Consider the following 20,158-nt stretch of genomic DNA (forward strand, 5'->3'; position numbering starts at 1 on the left):
TGTCACATCAAATGACACCATAGTTTCATCTGCCTCCAGCTGTAGGTCCTTGATCTTGTTCACAAAATCTTGTGCGTTCTCCACATGGTGGTCTGAGTTACCCACTAGAGGAGCCAAAATCCACTTGAGGTGCTTGGCCAAATTGTACATGATGGAATCTGTGCTACATACAATAGGCCTGAGTGGCATGTCCTGTTTGTGGATTTTGGGCAGTCCATAGATGGAGATGATCCCTCTTTTGTTCTGGACAAGGAACCAGAGCAGGTGGTCCATTGGTTTGCAGTATCTCCAGGACTCAGGTGCTATGAGCTCCGTTCCAGCGCCGAGTGCTGGAGCAGACACGCTCTGCTCCAGCAGTGGCTCCAGGCGCGTTTCGTTGTGATCGTGAGCGTCGGTTTTAAGTTCCTCTTTCGTCCCTTTTGCGCTCTTGCTTCGCAGACTGTTTGGTGATAAAAGCTCTTTCGTCCACCTTTTCTCAACGAATTGTAACATTTTTTACTTTTTCCCTTCGTTCAGGAATCGTCGTGTGCCGTATGACTGGGCCATTACATTTACTTTGACTTCTATTTCATTGCAGACTGTGTGAACCAAAGATTTTTCATGTTTTGTGCAGTGAACTTCATTTACAACCCCAATTCCAATTAAGTTGGGATGTTGTGTAAAAATGTAAATAAAACCAGAATACAATGATTTGAAAATCCTCTTCAATCTATATTCAATTGAATACACCACAAAGACAAGATATGTAATGTTCAAATTGATAGACTTTGTTGTTTTTGTGCAAATATTTGCTCATTTTGAAATGGATGCCTGCAACACATTTCAAAAAAGTTGGAATGGGGCAACAAAAACTGGGAAAGTTGATGAATGCCCAAAGAACACCTAATTGGAAACGGGTGAGTGTCATGACTGGGTATAAAAGGATCATTCATTCACAAGCAAAGATGGGGTGAGGATCACCACTTTGTGAACAACTGCATGACAGTATAGTCCAAAAGTTTAAGAACAATGTTTTTCAATGTTCAATTGCAAGGAATTTAGGGATTCCATCATCTACAGTCTGTAATATAATCAGAAGATTCTTAGAATCTGGAGATCTTTCTACATGTAAGCGGCAAGGCTGAAAACCAACACTGAATGCCCGTGACCTTCGATCCCTCAGGCGGCACTGCATTAAAAACCAACATCATTATGTAAAGGATCTTATCGACTCTACCATGCAAAGCAAAAGCCATACAACAACATCCAGAAAACGCCGCCACCTTCTCTGTGCCCGAGCTCATTTGAAATGGACAGATGCAAAATGGAAAAGTGTGCTGTGGTCTGATGAGTCCACGTTTCAAACTGTTTTTCGAAATCATGGGCGTCGTGTCCTCTGGACAAAAGAGGAAAAAGACCATCCAGACTGTTACCAGCGCAAAGTTCAAAAGCCAGCATCTGTGGTATGGGGGTGTGTTAGTGCCCATGGCATAGGCAACTTACACATCTGTGATGGTACCATCAATGCTGAAAGGTACATCCAGGTTTTGGATCAACACATGCTGCCATCCAAGCAACATCTTTTTCAGGGACGTCCCTGCTTATTTCAGCAAGACAATGCCAAGCCACATTCTGCACGTGTTACAACAGCGTGGCTTCATAGCAAAAGAGTGCGGGTACTAGACTGACCTGCCTGCAGTCCAGACCTGTCGCCCATTGAATATGTGTGGCGCATTATGAAGTTTAAAATACAACAACAGAGACCCCGGACTGTTGAACAACTGAAGTCGTACATCAAGCAAGAATGGGAAAGAATTACACCTACAAAGCTTCAACAATTAGTGTCCTGAGTTCCCAAATGCTTATTGAGTGTTGTTAGAAGGAAAGGTGATGTAACACAGTGGTAAACATACCGCTGTTTTTCTGAAACATGTTGCAGGCATCCATTTCAAAAAGAGCAAATATTTGCAAAAACAATAAAGTTTATCAGTTTGAACATTAAATATGCAAATCATTGTATTCTGTTTTTATTTACATTTTACACAACATCCCAACTTCATTGGAATTGGGGTTGTCACGTTTTTAAAATATATAGCCATTCCTTCATTTCAGGCCTGTAACACATTCAAAATAAAAAAGTTGGAACATTAGCAATTTAGAGCTAGTAATGAGGTACACACTACCATTCAAAGGTTTGGACACACTATGGGAAAGCGAGGCCAAATTTTTGACAGGTACTCTGGGTGTGTGTGTGTGTGTGTGTGTGTATACACACATTTTATATATATATATATATATATATATATATACACACTCAACAAAAATATAAACGCAACACTTTTGGTTTTTGCTCCCATTTTGTATGAGATGAACTCAAAGATCTAAAACTTTTTCTACATACACAATATCACCATTTCCCTCAAATATTGTTCACAAACCAGTCTAAATCTGTGATAGTGAGCACTTCTCCTTTGCTGAGATAATCCATCCCACCTCACAGGTGTGCCATATCAAGATGCTGATTAGACACCATGATTAGTGCACAGGTGTGCCTTAGACTACCCACAATAAAAGGCCACTCTGAAAGGTGCAGTTTTATCACAGCACAATGCCACAGATGTCGCAAGATTTGAGGGAGCGTGCAGTTGGCATGCTGACAGCAGGAATGTCAACCAAAGCTGTTGCTCGTGTATTGAATGTTCATTTCTTTACCATAAGCCGTCTCCAAAGGCGTTTCAGAGACTTTGGCAGTACATCCAACCAGCCTCACAACCGCAGACCACGTGTAACCACACCAGCCCAGGACCTCCACATTCAGCATGTTCACCTCCAAGATCGTCTGAGACCAGCCACTCGGACAGCTGCTGAAACAATCAGTTTGCATAACCAAAGAATTTCTGCACAAACAAGAAACCATCTCAGGGAAGCTCATCTGCATGCTCGTCGTTCTCATCTGGGTCTCGACCTGACTCCAGTTCGTCATCGTAACTGACTTGAGTGGGCAAATGCTCACATTCGCTGGCATTTGGCATGTTGGAGAGGTGTTCTCTTCACGGATGATTCCTGGTTCACACTGTCCAGGGCAGATGGCAGACAGTGTGTGTGGCGTCGTGTGGGTGAGCGGTTTTCTGATGTCAATGTTGTGGATCGAGTGGCCCATGGTGGCGGTGGGGTTATGGTATGGGCAGGCATCTGTTATGGACGAAGAACACAGGTGCATTTTATTGATGGCATTCTGAATGCACAGAGATACCGTGACGAGATCCTGAGGCCCATTGTTGTGCCATACATCCAAGAACATCACCTCATGTTGCAGCAGGATAATGCACGGCCCCATGTTGCAAGGATCTGTACACAATTCTTGGAAGCTGAAAATGTTCCAGTTCTTGCATGGCCGGCATACTCACCGGACATGTCACCCATTGAGCATGTTTGGGATGCTCTGGACCGGCGTATACGACAGCGTGTACCAGTTCCTGCCAATATCCAGCAACTTCGCACAGCCATTGAAGAGGAGTGGACCAACATTCCACAGGCCACAATTGACAACCTGATCAACTCTATGTGAAGGAGATGTGTTGCACTGCATGAGGCAAATGGTGGTCACACCAGATACTGACTGGTATCCCCCCCCAATAAAACAAAACTGCACCTTTCAGAGTGGCCTTTTATTGTGGACAGTCTAAGGCACACCTGTGCACTAATCATGGTGTCTAATCAGCATCTTGATATGGCACACCTGTGAGGTGGGATGGATTATCTCAGCAAAGGAGAAGTGCTCACTATCACAGATTTAGACTGGTTTGTGAACAATATTTGAGGGAAATGGTGATACTGTGTATGTGGAAAAAGTTTTAGATCTTTGAGTTCATCTCATACAAAATGGGAGCAAAACCAAAAGTGTTGCGTTTATATTTTTGTTGAGTGTGTATATACAGTGGTGGGCACACTTCCGATAATCCGATAACATAATTATTGAAGATAATGTTTTCATTATCGGATTATCATTTTAGATCAATTTAAAACCCATCATCGGACTAATTATCTTCCGATGAATTACCGTCCAATAACTTTTAGACCGATAACGTACTAAACTAAGCTGAACAGTGAAAAACATTTTTAAAACTGTTAAAGCTGTTGAGACCTACCTGTTAAAAGTTTCCTAATAGGCATGTTGTTCTGCCCTCTGCAATCAGAAACCACTCTATTGTCTGTAAACAAAGGAGAACTGGTGACCCTAAAAAAAGTCATTTCCTTTAACACCATACTAACATAATCACAATGTCACCAAGTCATCCAGAGGCATACATGTTTAAGTTATGGTTGAAATTTTAACCACTCATTTTAGACAAGTTATTTAAAATTATTGTCATGTCTGAAGTTTATAAAGTGAAAATATCAGATATATGTTTTCGTTTTAAAGTAATGTGCTAATTTTTAAGGTTTTGTGAGCACATGCTGTGCCAGGCAGCAATGCATTATGGGTAGCATAAGGTAATCTCAGACATTCACGACAGGACAAATGCAAAAAAAAAGGACAAAATTCAGACACTCTGTTCAGGGTCCACAGATAACAGCATTAAACTCCAGTGTATTTGCGTTTGTTAAATTCCACGCATCTTAAATGTAGCAGACACGGATTATCTGGAATTTTGTTTGACATTTTTTCCAAGGCCACTACTGCCATCTACTGGCCAGGAGTGTTCATGGCAGTATTAAACGTCTGGGTACATGGCTGCTCTCAAAGTGTTGGTATTGTCCATTGTCCAGGCGCTTTTTGTGTGCATATATTTGTTAACTTTGTATTCTAAAACTACGGTTAGAAGTAATTCCGACTCCTTATCGGTCCACACGAACGAGGTTGGCGCCATGTTTTTAGTTTTTGTGGAAGCGACGACAAGAGAATAAGGCTCCTGATTGGATAGAATTTTAATCAGTACCGCCACCCAAAGGTTTGGCAGACTAATTACAACACATTTATACGGTTCGATGTGGATGGATTTTTTTTTAAACAACGTAGTGTGGATGAAGTTTTTTTCCCCAAACTGAAAAGGTAAGATATTCGGTTTTACAAATACCCGACAACGTGTGTACATGGCCTTATGTCTGTGAAAGGCACTATATAAATAAATTGACTTACTTACTAATATTGAGTGCACGTTTTACAACATCATAAAAGTTTTAAAACATGCAATTGTGATGACACTTCCAGGGCTCCGTAAAAATGCCTGTTTTTACAAATAAAAATGGAATATTTTACAAAAGCACATTTATCTTTAAACCAAAACATGACACACGTCACATTAACGTGTTGGTTTACATAATGGATTACTGAACCAATCACTGTTTAGCACTTTTACCCAGAATGCTTTGCGGTCTGTCTGTTACAAAACCTCAGAATTAGTGCCTTATTCAACATTAAAAGATATATGTTATATTGTAACTTTGTACAAATGACAGAATTGACATTAATGGAGTTATTCTATTAGTATTTTCAAAAAACAATAAGTTAGTATGACTTTATTTTTCAAGACCTCCGCCTGACCGGAGTATTGAAATTGATAGGGAGCTGGCCTTATGGCTGCTCTTGGTGTGTCTCTGTGGTGGGAGCGCTGTTGTAAACAAGAGCTTCCAGCAGGGGCAGAATGTTGAAAGAAAAATGATTATGATTAGTAAAGAGTTGATTTTGTGGGTGCTCTCAGGATTTGTCTGTGCTGCTTCCTGCAGGGAGCAGCATGGTCAAACATTCTTGCTTATTCTTTAGGTCTTTTACCGCTTTTGATGTTTTCAAAAGCGATCGTGTTAAAAATCAATTTCAGCTCTTTGGTAACTGCTAATGTCCCATAGACAACAGCAGAATTTATCGGTTATCGATTATCTGTAACTTCTGATACATTTTTGGGTGGTTTATCGGTGTATCTTTATCAAAGATAACTTTTCAGTTATCTTATTATCTGTTATCGAAGTTAATTTTTTGGTTATCTGTGCCACCACTGTATATATATATATATATATATATATATATATATATATATATATATATATATATATATATATATATATATATATATATATGAAAGTTAAATAATGATGCTATTGCAAACAGGTGATGTCAAGAGTTGACTGTAATTGTGATATGGTACAAAAGGTCCACAAAGGTGTGAAAAAATTATTGTGATATGGTACAAAAGGTCCACAAAGGTGTGAAAAAATTACTCAACTCTTTTAAAACAATGTTCCTCAAAGAAAGATTAGATGAGATTTTCACAGTTCTTAAGCCTGGTTCACACAACAGGATTTTAAAATTATCTTTAGGTTTCCAAAACCTGAGAGACCACACACGTGAAGATAAAAAATCATGGATCTAACACAGGGGTAGGCAACCTGTTCCAGAAAGAGCCATGAGGGTGCAGGTTTTCTTTGCAGCCACTGACTCCACGAGGTGATTTCACTGATTAACTGATTCCATCTGCTCAAAGTGATATTAATCAGTAAAATCACCTGGTGGAGTCAGTGGCTGCAAAGAAAACCTGCACCCTCATGGCTCTTTCTGGAACAGGTTGCCTACCCGTGATCTAACAGGTTTGGTCGTACAGTGTGTGGTGTTCAGCCACACCATAAGGACAACAACACCACACACAAACAGATTTCACACATGAACATTCACAGCTCAGACAGGAAATCTCGCAAAATCTCTCGAGATTAAACGTGACTTCAGAGTAAACAAACGGAGGTACTTTGTGGACTATTTAAAACAGAGGGGGAAAAAAAATACAAAAACAAAAAGAAAAGGCGTTATTTAAAGGAGTGGAGACAACGCAACCACCGGACTTTCTGGTAAGTCAGAACAGCTGTTTTGATTTTATTTTCCGCTCCGTGCATCCGTCACCTCGCTTTCTGATTGGCTGCACGTCACATTCAGCAGGCTGCATGCTCGTTTGTGGTCGGAGGACAACACACACTGCGATATCGGGCCAAAAAAATCCAACATGTTGAATATCCCCGATTTGCGATCGGAGCGTTCCTGACGCCCTTCCGAGCAGATCAGAGTGCTCGTAACACACCACACACGACAGGAATATCTGATATGATTATCTTTAGCGTCATCACGATTGTCGGGGCATCCTTAAGATTGTCGGAAGGGGAAGATAGGGTCCGATATCGGCCTAATTATCCTGCCGTTTGAACCCGGCCTTAGTCTATAGTGCATAATTCCATTAAACAAGGAATTCAGATGTATAAAGGACAAGGCAGGTCTTAAATGCAGGAATGGCTGTATATTAACAAATGAAATGAAGTTGACCACATAAAACATGAAAAATCTTGGGCTCATGTGTCTGCAATGAAAAAAGAAGTCAGGACAGACGTAAGAATTACTGCATGTTTTTGTACTATAATTATTTGCATTTTCCAGACAACTTTTTGTGATTTGTTTTTTTATTAACATCAGCTGCACCAGTAGCAGAGTCACATTTGCATGTGCACAACATCGGTGAACATGTACAGTGCTCTTTTCAGAGACGTTTAACAATACACTGCACATTTACTTCCTCAACAAAACCCACATACTGTTCATTTCATGCTATGGTTGGTCAATAACTGTTTCAACTGATCAATGTTTATTAACATTTTAATGTGTTTTTGAAACTGTTTTATGGCCAAGTTCATATTATATTTTAATTTATTAACTCAAAGGAGCCAAATGTTGGCTTCACCAGGTTCCGCACACAAAGGTCATCTAAACGAAACTGAGCAAATATTTTGATTTCTGTCAGACACATCTAAATGGAATTCTGCAGACAGGAACTGGAATGTATCACTGCCAAATCAGTACAAAAAGGTTTAATTTTAAATGACGCTACATACAGCTGTGTACTATGATCATGTTTAGACTGATTACATTTAAACTTAAAATGGTTGAATTTGTATTCCAAAAAAGTAACTCTAGTAACTATTTTTTTTTTCAGCTCAGGCAGTATGCATCATCACCACCTCTCAAAAGTAAACATCTGCTATAACCAACATGAAATGTGGGCTTTTCCGTCCCAGCTGTTGGGGGTCATAACACTGATGCACCTATGTGCTGGATCATGCCCAGTAAAACTCCCCAAAGCAGCCAAAATGTAACTTCTGCACATTCCCTCACAATCCAAGTGATACTCCTCATCTGAGTGTCCCTCAGCAACTGTTCGTTTGACACAAAGTTATTCTAGCGCATCTCCTGGTTTGTGTCCAAGTCTCACAACCTTATAACAAGCAGCACTGGTACTTTTATTGCAGCAGATAAACAATCCTTCACTTGGTGATACAAGCATCAGGCATGGCATGAATGTTCTTTATAAATCAGTGTTTGAGAAAAAATTGCGGGCCACTTGAAAATCCAATATGGCAGCCAGGTAGGGGTCAATGAAGAATTACACAGGGGCCAAAATTTAAAAATGCTCCAATCATATCGAAAGCTATACCACATTATGTGTCTGATCACAAAGATTCCAAAAAGGTATAGTTTGGACTATCTATGACTGAATGTTATGGAGTTATAGGGTAAAAACAGCAAGTACGGTGACAAAGGTCAATTTCAGTTTTACAGGGGTCAAAAGTTCAAGTTGCTCCAATCTTTGTAAAATGTGATGCAAATTATTGGTTGAGTTAATAGGGTTTTTAAAAGGAATAGTTTGCACCATGTGTCATGCTCAGTTGTCACATTACAGGGTAACATATGCCACATGTCATAGAATCCAATGTATGTCAACATTGTTTGACATGTACATTGCAAACCAAGTATTCAACACAGTCAAAACTATTCCATGTATTAATCCTATTAGTTCAACCAATAATTTGCACCACCTTTAAAGACTTGGACCTTCATTCTACAAAGGTAATTCAACCTTGTAACACTGCAAAAATGACACATAACTTGGACATGTACTGTAATCCTGAGATGGAACCATCACAACGGGTCACTAAACTGTATTTGTCAGTACAACTGTAAACACACCTCTGGTCCTGCATCTAAAGAGATTTCCATGATCACTTAATATGCTGATTTCTCATAAATAATCAATTAATAATTACTGCTTAAATTTCAAAATTTATGCAAATGGTCACATTTTATGGCAACTGACTTGAGTTAATCAGATTACTGTTTTGGCTGCTATAGACTAATGCATTCTTCTTCTTTTTTATTTTCTTTTTGTAGTTGAAGAGAATGTCCATATTATTCATGTCACAAGTATCTTTTACATTTTGGAGCTGAAAGCAGGTAATGGAATTAAACATTTCCAAACTCAGTGCATTGCTTATTTATGATGCAAACAGTGTATTAACAAGCAGAAGCTAATGGGCAAATTAATGTTACTATATGAGGCACAAAGACCTCCTTCTTGTCACCACTGGACATATTTAAAACATCTGTTCAGTGGCTCTGTTCAATGTAATTAAACGTTTGAAAATGTTTTTATAATACATCTGCAAAAGATAATAGCTTTATCTTAGCACAGCTGAATTACCATTGCTGTTCTTGTTGTCTCACACAGTCCAAACAAGTGTAGCAGCTGACTTAGAACTGGCGTAGGCCAGGGGAATGGCACCGTTTAATTAAAACAAAACGACAGTTGCTATCCAGGACTCTGGGTTGTGGTACAGTGTCCTGGATACAAAACATGACCTGACCTGCAAAAAGCTAAACTTTTATTTCTGCTTCTTAAATATGAACAGCTGCTCAATTTATATAATTTCCATCTCTCTGTAATCTGTATCTTTTGGTTTTCAAACTGCTGTACAAAAATGCAATGTACATCACTGAAGCCACTTCTCTGGACTATGAGAAATTGTACTGGTCATTTCTATTTTTACCAAATATTTCCTAAACTAAATAATCACACAGATATTTAAAACTATTAATATACTTGCAGTACTAGATAACTGCCAGGTTTTTAAATGGTATAAAGACGTTAGGTGTAGGTAATGCACTGAGTTTTGGTGTGAGGTGTTTTGGCTGCAGGGGTGACAGCCACAGACCCTCATTCCATTCCTGACCCCTTTATAAAGAGAACACATCCTCAAAGAGAACACACATATCAACTTCTCTCTCCCTCCATCCAGAAAGACCAGTCAGACAAAGGCATGGACCTGTGGCTGCAGGAGGCCTTAACCACACTGCTCTCTATTAGCTGAAACAATTATTTGATTAAACAAGTCACATTTGTTTGAGAGACATGTACCTGATCTGAACATTCACAGAGTATTCATATGGATATTCACATAAGATCAGATATGAATCAGGTATACAATCAGACATACAATTTGCACATTAAAAAAAAAAAAAAACTGGTCTGGTAACATTGAGACTACAACTGAGCAGATCTGACTGTTATAACTGTCACTGCTGCAGCACAGCCGAATTACATCCAGGACTACATATGCAACTGGTCTGCATTAAAATAATAATAAAAAGGAAAAAATGTGTTTTTACATTACACAAAATAACAGACCTGTGTCACATGCAGCAATAAATAAATAAATATAAAAAAAAAAAAAAGGGGGTTCATGTCACTTCAGCCAATAATGTGACTCTTAGTCATGTGAAGTTCCCGAGGAATTGAGAGGTACTGGTACATTTTTACCAATATTGGTTATTTTAATCAACAATTATTCAAAAGAAAAAACAACAACAAAAAAACTGACATTAACTCTATGCCTAAGGAATAAATAATTTACCATTGAGGTAACGCTCAATAGATAAAAGGCAACTCAGAGTGCTTCCCTCAATTATACTGATAAAACAAGAACAACAGAAACCAAGTCTAAAATGTTACATTTCTATTTACACTCAGTTACACTCACATTAGTTTGAACCAATATATTCTTTTTACATCTTCCACAAAAAAAAAAAACTCAACACTGTTTAACTACTTGAACTGAATGTCACTGTATTATTTAGTCGCTGACATAAATTTGAATCAAATTTAAATTTTTAAAAAAGCACTATTCATCCATTTGTTAACAGTGGCATTCTCTTTCTGCAGAATTATAAACCAGTCAAGGGATCTGACCAGCTGGAAGTTAGTTTTTTGTCTGATGGTAATTTTCTCAAAAACATTTTCTCAGAAAGACAGCAGAACAAACAGTACCATGCAGCATTTAAGGCATATATATATATATATATATATATATATATATATATATATATATATATATATATATATTCTTATATTCTTTTTTGGCGTTTCTCTACAGTGTGTACAGTGTGTGTTTCTTTAGGTTTTTACAAATATTTGTTATATGTCATGTACTGAGCAGTACACCACAAGTTTGTACCTGGATAACAAATATGTCTCTGATTATAGAAAGAAAAAAAAGTGTTGCTTCATTTTTGATAGAACAAGACTATATGGAGATTAGATTTTTTTTTTTCAATTTTTTTTTTTAATACCAGTATCGGAACAGACTAGCAACTCACATACAGAATTAAAGTCACTTCTTAAACAATTTTTATACAATGGTTACAGCTCTCAGAAGTCTTCTGCTTCTCTTCATTATTATTAACTTAAATTTTGTAAACAGTTTTAAATCGCATTATTCAATTTTTAGTGTCTTTAAAAATATATTCTTGTTATTATTTGTTCGTTTGTCACCTTTTATTAAATTTTTGTACTCAGATTTTGATTATGTATCCCCATTCTCAAGGACCACAATGGAAATAAGCATTTGCACTTTGTGTTCATTTTCTTATCATGATATTGTGCCAGTTTTATACAATGCCATATAACAATGGATTACATCAAATCAGAATGGTTGCTTCTCATAACTTATCATCCTGAACTAACTTTTCATCAAATAATTTGTCACGAATGAAGCAATGACCAAAAGGTAAGTACAGCACTGAGAGCCAGGTTGGTAGCAATATTTTAGTATCACTAGGTTTGTAATAAAAGTAAACACATGCTTTAAAGCTGATTTGCCCTCTGACAACAAGTAAACCACGTAAATTCAAATAAACCCACACATATCTGGAAAAACACGAAATAAAAATTGATTCATGTCGTTTCAGCTGATAATGTGAACGCAGCCACAGAGAACCTGCGCAGCAACAGGTGCATTCATCCAAATCATTTAAAACGTCATACTGTCATTTTTTTTTACGAAAAAAAAAACTTATGAACTGGTAAAAAAGTAAAAGTAATAACATTGTTTTACCTTGAGTAGGACAATAAATACCAGCAGTGACCCCAGCGAGACTCTGAAAAGCAGCTTCATGATGCTGAAAAATGATGTGAGACGTTTTTACCGGCGAGTCATTACAGGACCGAAGTTTCTGCCCGACTAAACTTGACTCTCTCTCTTAGACTCCTCTGCCAAACGTTCGCTCTGTAAAGAGAATTAATTAAGAGGGAGAAACTTTGTTTCCCCCCTCTGTGTAACGGGGTGGAGTCAGTCGGGGGAAGTGAAGTCCGCCATTCGACTCATCCTCTGCTTCACAGCCAGCAGCGAGTGTCGAAGCTTCAGTCCGCTCAAACACAAATGTTGAGACAGACGTCCCACATTCTCGACATAACTTGGCCAACAAGAGTTTAGGAATGTCTCCACGGGGTCTTCTTAACACCAGACAGCGCCTGTGTTGCCAAAGTAAATGTTTCTGGGAAACCTCACTGAAAGGACTTGCCAATTTTTAAAAGCTACAAACAGGAGTGCAGCCACAAATTATTTACTAAAGGCTGAAGGAAGGGGCACCCCACCCCACCCCAAGAGAGAAATGGACGGCAGCAATAATTAATCCTTCGTCACATGGGGACACAGCTTGCCATGACAAGATTTGTCCCTACTGAAAATTAAACCACTGAAAAGATACCATTTTATCTGGGAAAAAACGCTCAATAGACATGGGGTGAATATAAAATTAAAAAAAGAATAAATTCTGGGGCTGAACAGGGTGACATCTACATTGTGCAACAATACCACAGTATTAAAAACACTGATCCAGAGCACACTTAAATTGTGTGCAGACGGTGGTAAATGGACTGCATCTCAATGAGAAGTTCAAAGTGCTTTACTCACATTCACATACACACACACACACACACACCAATATTAGGGTGATGCAATGCATGGTGCTCAACTGCACACCAGGAGCAACTGGAGAATTAAGGATTTTGCCAAAAGGCCCTTAAGCCCCTGTCATACATAGCAAGAATTTGCCAGAAGCATGCCTGAAACAGGAAATATTACCACAATCTGACAGAGTTGGGAGGAAAAGAGGCGTGGCCATCAGTGTCGGAGTGCAGACAGACTGCCTCATCCACACCTGTCAGATCGCATCCAGAGCGTATGTAGACGACACAGACGTTAGACGGCCATAAAAGGCGCTGCAGACTGCCCGATCTCCATATGTCTGGATGGCAAACATGGGGCCGGAGCGCTGTGTTCCTCTTGTGCACGTGTGTGCGAGTGCGTGCTGCATGTGCGCTCTGCGCACACCCGTGATGCTGCAATTATCACTCAGCCATGTGTGTGTATGTGTATGCATAACATTGCATGGGCCACTAAGTGCGTGCGCATGCCACTAGACATCTTCACTCAAAGTTTGCTGGCATTGGGCCATGCTGTCCCCTGCTGCTTTCAGGGAACCTTCTTTTTTTTTCTTCTTTTTTTTTTACACACTTCAGGAGCACACCACAACTCTGGACACCACGATGGTTGGATTATCACATGGGATTAATATTTTTATTTTGGGTGAGAGGATTTTAACCGCGGTCGGCTGTCCCAGCTTCACGTCCACATCCGCGCTGTGAAACACTCCTGGACTGCTGTTGGAGGTGAGATTCATGTTTATTAATGCTGTAACGGCCTGGCACAAATTCCACGTCATATCTCCTACAGAGTTAGAAGGTGATCATTTATTACAGCTCCGAGCCTGAAGAGTGCAATGACACATTACTGCGCATGACAGAGAGATGCAGCTGCCTGTGTTATGATGGAGATAATAGTTGATATTATTTGCATTGCCCATGGGAATGAATGGACAAATATCTGTACTGTAAGGTCTATTGTGGATATAACAGCCTGTTCAGATTTGCAGCTACGTGCACACAGTAGTGCACGGAGGTTTTGGTTTGATAGTCACTGTTCACATTCACTGTACATGATAATAATAATTCATAATTATTATCGTGACGAAGTGTGCCACATACGTTTCAACAGTGCCTTTGCCCTCTGTGGGTGGGGGTGGGTTATAGTACGTGGCACGTGCATTTCATACCTGCAGGATTTGCGGTGCCAGATCCATCTCAAGGTTCCTTCGTATGCGCTCAGATCATTTTGGATCCCGTTTTGCCGCCATCGGAATATGTAAATTGCGGTCAGATGGTCATCAGATTAAACATGGATTGCTGTACGATAGGTGTCCCAATGTTAGTTTTAAACATGTGCATCACACTCGGGGCGGTCGTCCGATTTTAACCAGGAGTTTGAAGTGAGGACCAGCCACCGCTTAACCACTAGACAGTCACCTCCCCTGTGATAATGACGTTATTGGCCCACCTTTAATTTACCTGCCTTTGATGAGCAGATATAGAGTTTTAGCATCCATGTAAAGTAACGATAACCTCCAGGGATTGCCCTAGTAGTATGTGGTAACAATACTCAGTAACAGTTCACCAAAGGTGGGCCGATATGAAAGGCAGACCTTTAATGTCATTATCTATCCACTACTTTGATATGATAGACCATGGGGTGTTTTGTTTTGTTTTTTTTTAATACCATGGTATCATCCAGCGCAGTTTCACGTTTTTTTTTTTTTCATGCTCCCGTCATGAAATTATTCAAATTTTCGTGACTGGGTTTTTTCTTTACTCACTACTCACTATTACTAATCCTACTTCTATCCCCAACCCTAACCATAACCACCCCGATGCCCCCCCCCCCCGCTTCACTTTTAATTTCATGCAGCCATCAGAGTGAATTAGAATGAATTCGTGCTGCCGTGACGAAAATGAGGCGCTTTTCGTGACAATATCACAAACCGATTAATGTATATTTTGTGCTGCTGAATCATGACATGCCGTGAGACTGGGTTGCATCATCACACTGAACTACCACAGTATACGGTGTGGCTATACCCTGTTCAGCAGGAGCCCTCATCCACACCTTCAGATTGCTTGACAGAACCAAAGCAGTTTGATTTGTTTCAGTAAAACGTGTGTCAGAGTGAAGCTCCTGTATCACCAGTTCACTTGCTAATGTCTTTGTAAGATGTCTTGTAAATGACCCCGGAGATATTATCTATCTTCATATCATCCAACTTCATGTCATCCAACTTCCATCTATAGCAGAGGTGTCCAAAGACATTCCAGAAAGGGCCAAGAGGGTGCAGGTTTTCATTGCACCCGCTGACTCCTTGAGGTGATTTCAATGATTAACTAAAATGATTAATGACTTTGAGCAGGTAGGATGGATGAGTTGACTGAAATGATGGTTCTTGGTCCAGTGAGGCATCAGCATCAATTTGACCAGCTAATGCTTAGCATAGGCTCATGTGTCATACATCACACTGACAAAGTAAGGAACCTTGGGGTAATTTTTGATGCTACGTTGTCCTTTGACTGCCACATTAGAGATATTATGAGGACTGCTTTCTTCCACCTGTGAAATATAGCAAAGATTCATCCTATTCTGTCTATGGCTGATGCTGAGACCCCATTCATGCATTTGTTTCTTCTAGATTGGACAACTGGAATGTTCTATTTTATGGTTTACTGCAGTCCATCATTAGGGGTCTCCAATTGGTTCAAAATGCTGCTGCCAGACTTTTGACACGAAGGAGAAAGTTCGACCACATTACACCTATTTTGGAATCTCTTCACTGGCTTCCTGTCCCTGTGAGATCAGATTTTAAGGTTCTGCTACTAACCTATAAAATTGTTCATGGACTGGCACCTCCCTACTTAAACCCTACGTACCGGCCCGGGCTCTGCGTTCTCAGGGTGCTGGGCTACTTTGTGTCCCTAGGGTGAATAAAAAGTCTGTGGGTCACAGAGCTTTCTCTTATCGTGTCCGTTCTGTGGAATGATCTCCCTGCATCAATAAAACAGTCAGTTTCTGTAGAGACTTGGTGGGAGGTGGGAGTGGATGTCATCTTCTGCAGGCCTCCTGTCCTGTGCACTGGCATGGACTCCCAAAATTTCCTGTATATTCGTATTGTCAACTGTGCCTGTAGCACGGCCCAAGCAGAGGGTCACTCCTTTGAGTCTGGTCTGCTTGAGGTTTCTTCCTCAAATCATCAGAGGGAGTTTTTCCTTACCGCTGTCACCTGTGTGCTTGCTCTTGGGGTTGGTAAGGTTAGACTTTATTTGTGTGACACACTTCGAGGCAACTTTGTTGTGATTTGCCACTACACAATAAATTTTGCTGAGTAAAATTTACTCTGCCAGGATAACATTTAGTGCCAGTCTGAATAGAGTAAAATACACTCTATTATAGAGTGAAATCAGCTTTACAATCTTGTCAAATCAAGTGTTTCTACTCCAGTAAGAGCTGTTTTAGCATTGTGATAGAGTATATTTAACTCTGTTTGGACTGGGACCAAATGTTATCCCAGCAGAGTAAATTTTACTCTGCAAAATTTACTGTGTATATAAATGAAGTCAATTAAATTAATAAATTCATTAAATGAGTTTGTCACTGAAAACACCTGGTGGAGTCAGTGGCTGCAAAGAAAGCCTGTACCCTTTTGCCCTTTCTAGAATGCCTTTAGACACCAATGATCTATGACTTGGAACCGCTATTTCATTAGCAGCTCTCATCAAGCCTCTTACTACTAAAAAAGGTGTGGGCTGCTAACCATAGATGGAGGCATGGGCGCAATTTGGTGGGGATAGGGGGACATGTCCCCCCACCTTTTCAACCAGGGGGGACAGAATATGGTATGTCCCCCCCCACCTTCTGACATATATGTGTGTACTTGAAACATGCTATGCCAGTCTTATGTGCAAAACCATGTCAGAATAGTGTCTTTGTTTCAGCAAGTTTGTATTTTTAGCAGCATTGACTTGTTTACAACACCTGTTTCTTGTTTGTCATATTCTGACTTTTCTGGGACTGCATTTGCCCAGATTTGAAACCAAAAATAGTTGCCTCTAGGGACTAGTGTCTACACATAATTATCAATGGACCATATGCTAATTTAGTAAATTCTGAAAGTTAGAAAAGGAAATCAGAAAAGCTATCTGGGACCTCAGAAAGCCCATCTGCAATTACTGCTTGATCTCCAAAATCAGTCTATGCAAGCGAAATTATGTTCAGTATGAGTGTTGTCATTAGTGCCACTTGGAAAATTAAATTCATGATAAGTAATTTATCCTAAACTTATGATCTGTTGTTTTTTCAAACTTATGCAAAAACAAATCTTGAGAAAAAAAATACAGTATGTGATAGTTAATAATTATTAAGAGCCTGTTCTTTCATATTTATGAATACATTTTACCACATTGCAGTTGTTTTTTTAATGAGAACTCAACCTATCATTCTTTTTGAGTTCTACACATGTGGTGATACCTTATTTACACCAGGATGTTAATAAAATCAATGCTGGCTATTTTCAGAATAAATAAAATAAATTGTATAAGTCAAATGGTGTCCACTTTATGGTCTTCTCAAAACATTAAAATTACTGTTCTGGATGCTCAGAATGCATCTGAGCTTATCTAGAAACCATTGGCTTCTGGGGGCCTAAAGCGGCCCCCAGACTCCCCGGCCTATGGCCTTCGGCCCTGCGGGCCTCGCATTTTGCTCCCCCAATTTCTAGTTCTAAATTGTGCCCTTGGATGGAGGGCCAATAATCAACCATAGTGCCCTTCAAAATCTTGTTATTGTATAAATGGCATGTGCTAGCATGCATCTTGGTGCAGTTCAAGATGATTATTCAGTTTTTAAGTGCAGAAAAAAGCAGACAATGTGGATATCAAAAGAGTAGATGCTGCTGGTTGTCTTTTTCTGCTTTGTACATTTTATATCAGCTTTAGTGATTCACTGTTTGAAGAAACTGCAAGAACAACAACACATTGCACAGTCAGGATGTGCTGAGCAGTTTGCAAATTGTAAATATTCCAAAGCTGGACCTTGTGATGTTAGAATTCTGCTAAAGTCTCTGACGTATTGCTGGAATATCCATACAGTTTATATGTTTGACATAATTAAACTCAAGCCTAAACCTCAACACTAAATTCTTTAAAACAAAAGAATTTGTGAGGGCTCTAGGCAACTGAGACAGCAGGTTTAGAGTCTCATTCTGAGATTGTGTGCATGCAGCATCCTTCCAGAAATGGTGGTCAGATTCAGGAGTACAAATTAAAAAGAAAAAAAACCTCTCCTGGTTCACATGCTGCGCGGAACACTGACATTTTGAATGACTAATGCCCAAGTTGTTAAATGCTGTTACTGCAAGCTCCCAGAACTTTGTGGAGTGCCGCCGAACCACTTCCTTTTCCTTATAATCAAGGAGAGTGTAGCTGAGTCACTGACTCTAGAGGTTTCGAATGTTCCCAAACCTCTACAACTACATCCGGACACACCGACATGGGGTCAAAAAGACTCTGTGTCTACCAACACTCACTGCTGACCAGACTTCTTAAGAGATTGGCTTCAGTTCCTCTCGGCTCATCCCACATGAAGCTGCATTTAATGGGAAATTATGCTTCAAAATAGATGCAGACATGTACAGTAGATTTGGAAGCAAATTGCAATTCAAGTTAAGTTCTGTTCACATTATCACATCAAAATATCAATATCTTCTCAGTTACCACCAAAATGATTGGAGCAGGGTATAGTATAGCCATTATATCTCAAAGACCTCGTGGTCCAAATTAACCAAACTTTGGACATTGGTAATCCTAGTGGTGGGAACAGTCAGCAGTGACCTAATATGCAGAAACATTTGACTACCTAAAATTAACTCAAAGACACCCGCTAAATTCCACTTGACCTTACCATTTAGGTCATGGGATCATCCAGTGCAGAATTTTACCCACAGCAAGACAGGATTTGTAAGCTCACAGCTTCCTTTTTTGTAAGTGGTGTTTAGTTGTAGTATTGTGTGGATTAAAATGACACAGCTTGCATTGAAAGTTCAAATTAGTTGAACCACACAAGGCCCCATCCTTTGTATGTGCAGGCAGTGAGTGTTGCTGAGTAGTTCTTCAGGATTTCTTTAGTTATGCGTGATTAATCACTTTTCATGACGTTAAAGTGCACTTTAACTTTCAATACTTTTGTTATTGAAGGATTTCATTTTGTATGATATGATCCAGTCTGATAGAATTCTTTGTTTAATGTAATTATTATGTTAATTTATTGTCCATGATGAATTAGAATAAGCCAAACATGGATTTACCTACCTTCAAATAAAAGACTAGAGGTCTTCAAGTTTTTACTGCTACACTGCAGCATGTTGGTGCTGCATCTACTTGCTTTTTGCTCATCACTGGGGAAAGCACTACATACAGTTGCAGAACGTGCAGCATAGAAGACATCCAGAAGAAGCCAGATGTTTTTAGCCTGATACCATGGCCAGAAATGACATAGTAGTCCATGAGCCAGTCATCAATTTTGACCTAATCGGTACCACTGAAGGTGACTAAACGACACTTAGAATCCAGCCTCAGTGTGCCATGGCCTACACAAAAATGTATGATAGCCATCCTAGGGTGGTAACTGTAGCCAGGTTGGGGTCAATGAGGAATTACACAGAGGTCAAAATTTTAAAATGCTCCAATCACATTGAAAACTATATCATATGATTTGTCTGATCATAACAATTCCAAAAAAGTATAGTTTGTACTGTCTATGATGGAATGTTCTGAGGTTATGGGGAAAAACAGCAAAAATGGTGACAAAGGTCAATTTCAGTTTGTACAGGGGTCAAAAGTTAAAGTTGTTAAAATTCAGTAAAAAAATGATGCAAATTATTGTTTGGGTTAATAGGGTTCTAATAAGGAATAGTTTGCACCATCTGTCATGCTTAGTTATCATGTTACAGGGTAATATATGTCACATGTCATAGAATCCAATAGATGCTGACCTTGTTTGACCTTTACCTTGGAGACCAAACATTCAGCACAGTCAAAACTGTTCCATTTATTAATCCTTTTATTTCCACCAATAATTTGCATCATTCTGTACTGAAATT

The 20,158-nt window shown here is 39.4% G+C and overlaps 1 protein-coding gene across 4 annotated transcripts in view; it reads right to left on the reverse strand.

The window, feature by feature from the left end:
- Positions 1-12,604, reverse strand: part of ptprjb.1 (protein tyrosine phosphatase receptor type Jb, tandem duplicate 1) — a 106,468-nt gene extending 93,864 nt beyond the window's left edge. The window contains exon 1 of one of the 4 annotated variants that reach the window (XR_004562290.1): positions 12,178-12,604. Coding sequence is in view for 3 of the 4 variants with exons in the window: in XM_034176898.1 (XP_034032789.1) it covers positions 12,178-12,237 (60 nt within the window). In the remaining variant the exon portion in view is untranslated. The remainder of the gene's footprint in view (positions 1-12,177) is intronic. The other 3 variants (XM_034176898.1, XM_034176896.1, XM_034176897.1) reach the window with 3 other exon arrangements.
- Positions 12,605-20,158: the final 7,554 nt, after the last annotated feature.

Source organism: Thalassophryne amazonica, chromosome 8 (assembly GCF_902500255.1).
Source record: "Thalassophryne amazonica chromosome 8, fThaAma1.1, whole genome shotgun sequence".
In the NCBI taxonomy this organism is placed as follows: Eukaryota; Metazoa; Chordata; class Actinopteri; order Batrachoidiformes; family Batrachoididae; genus Thalassophryne; species Thalassophryne amazonica.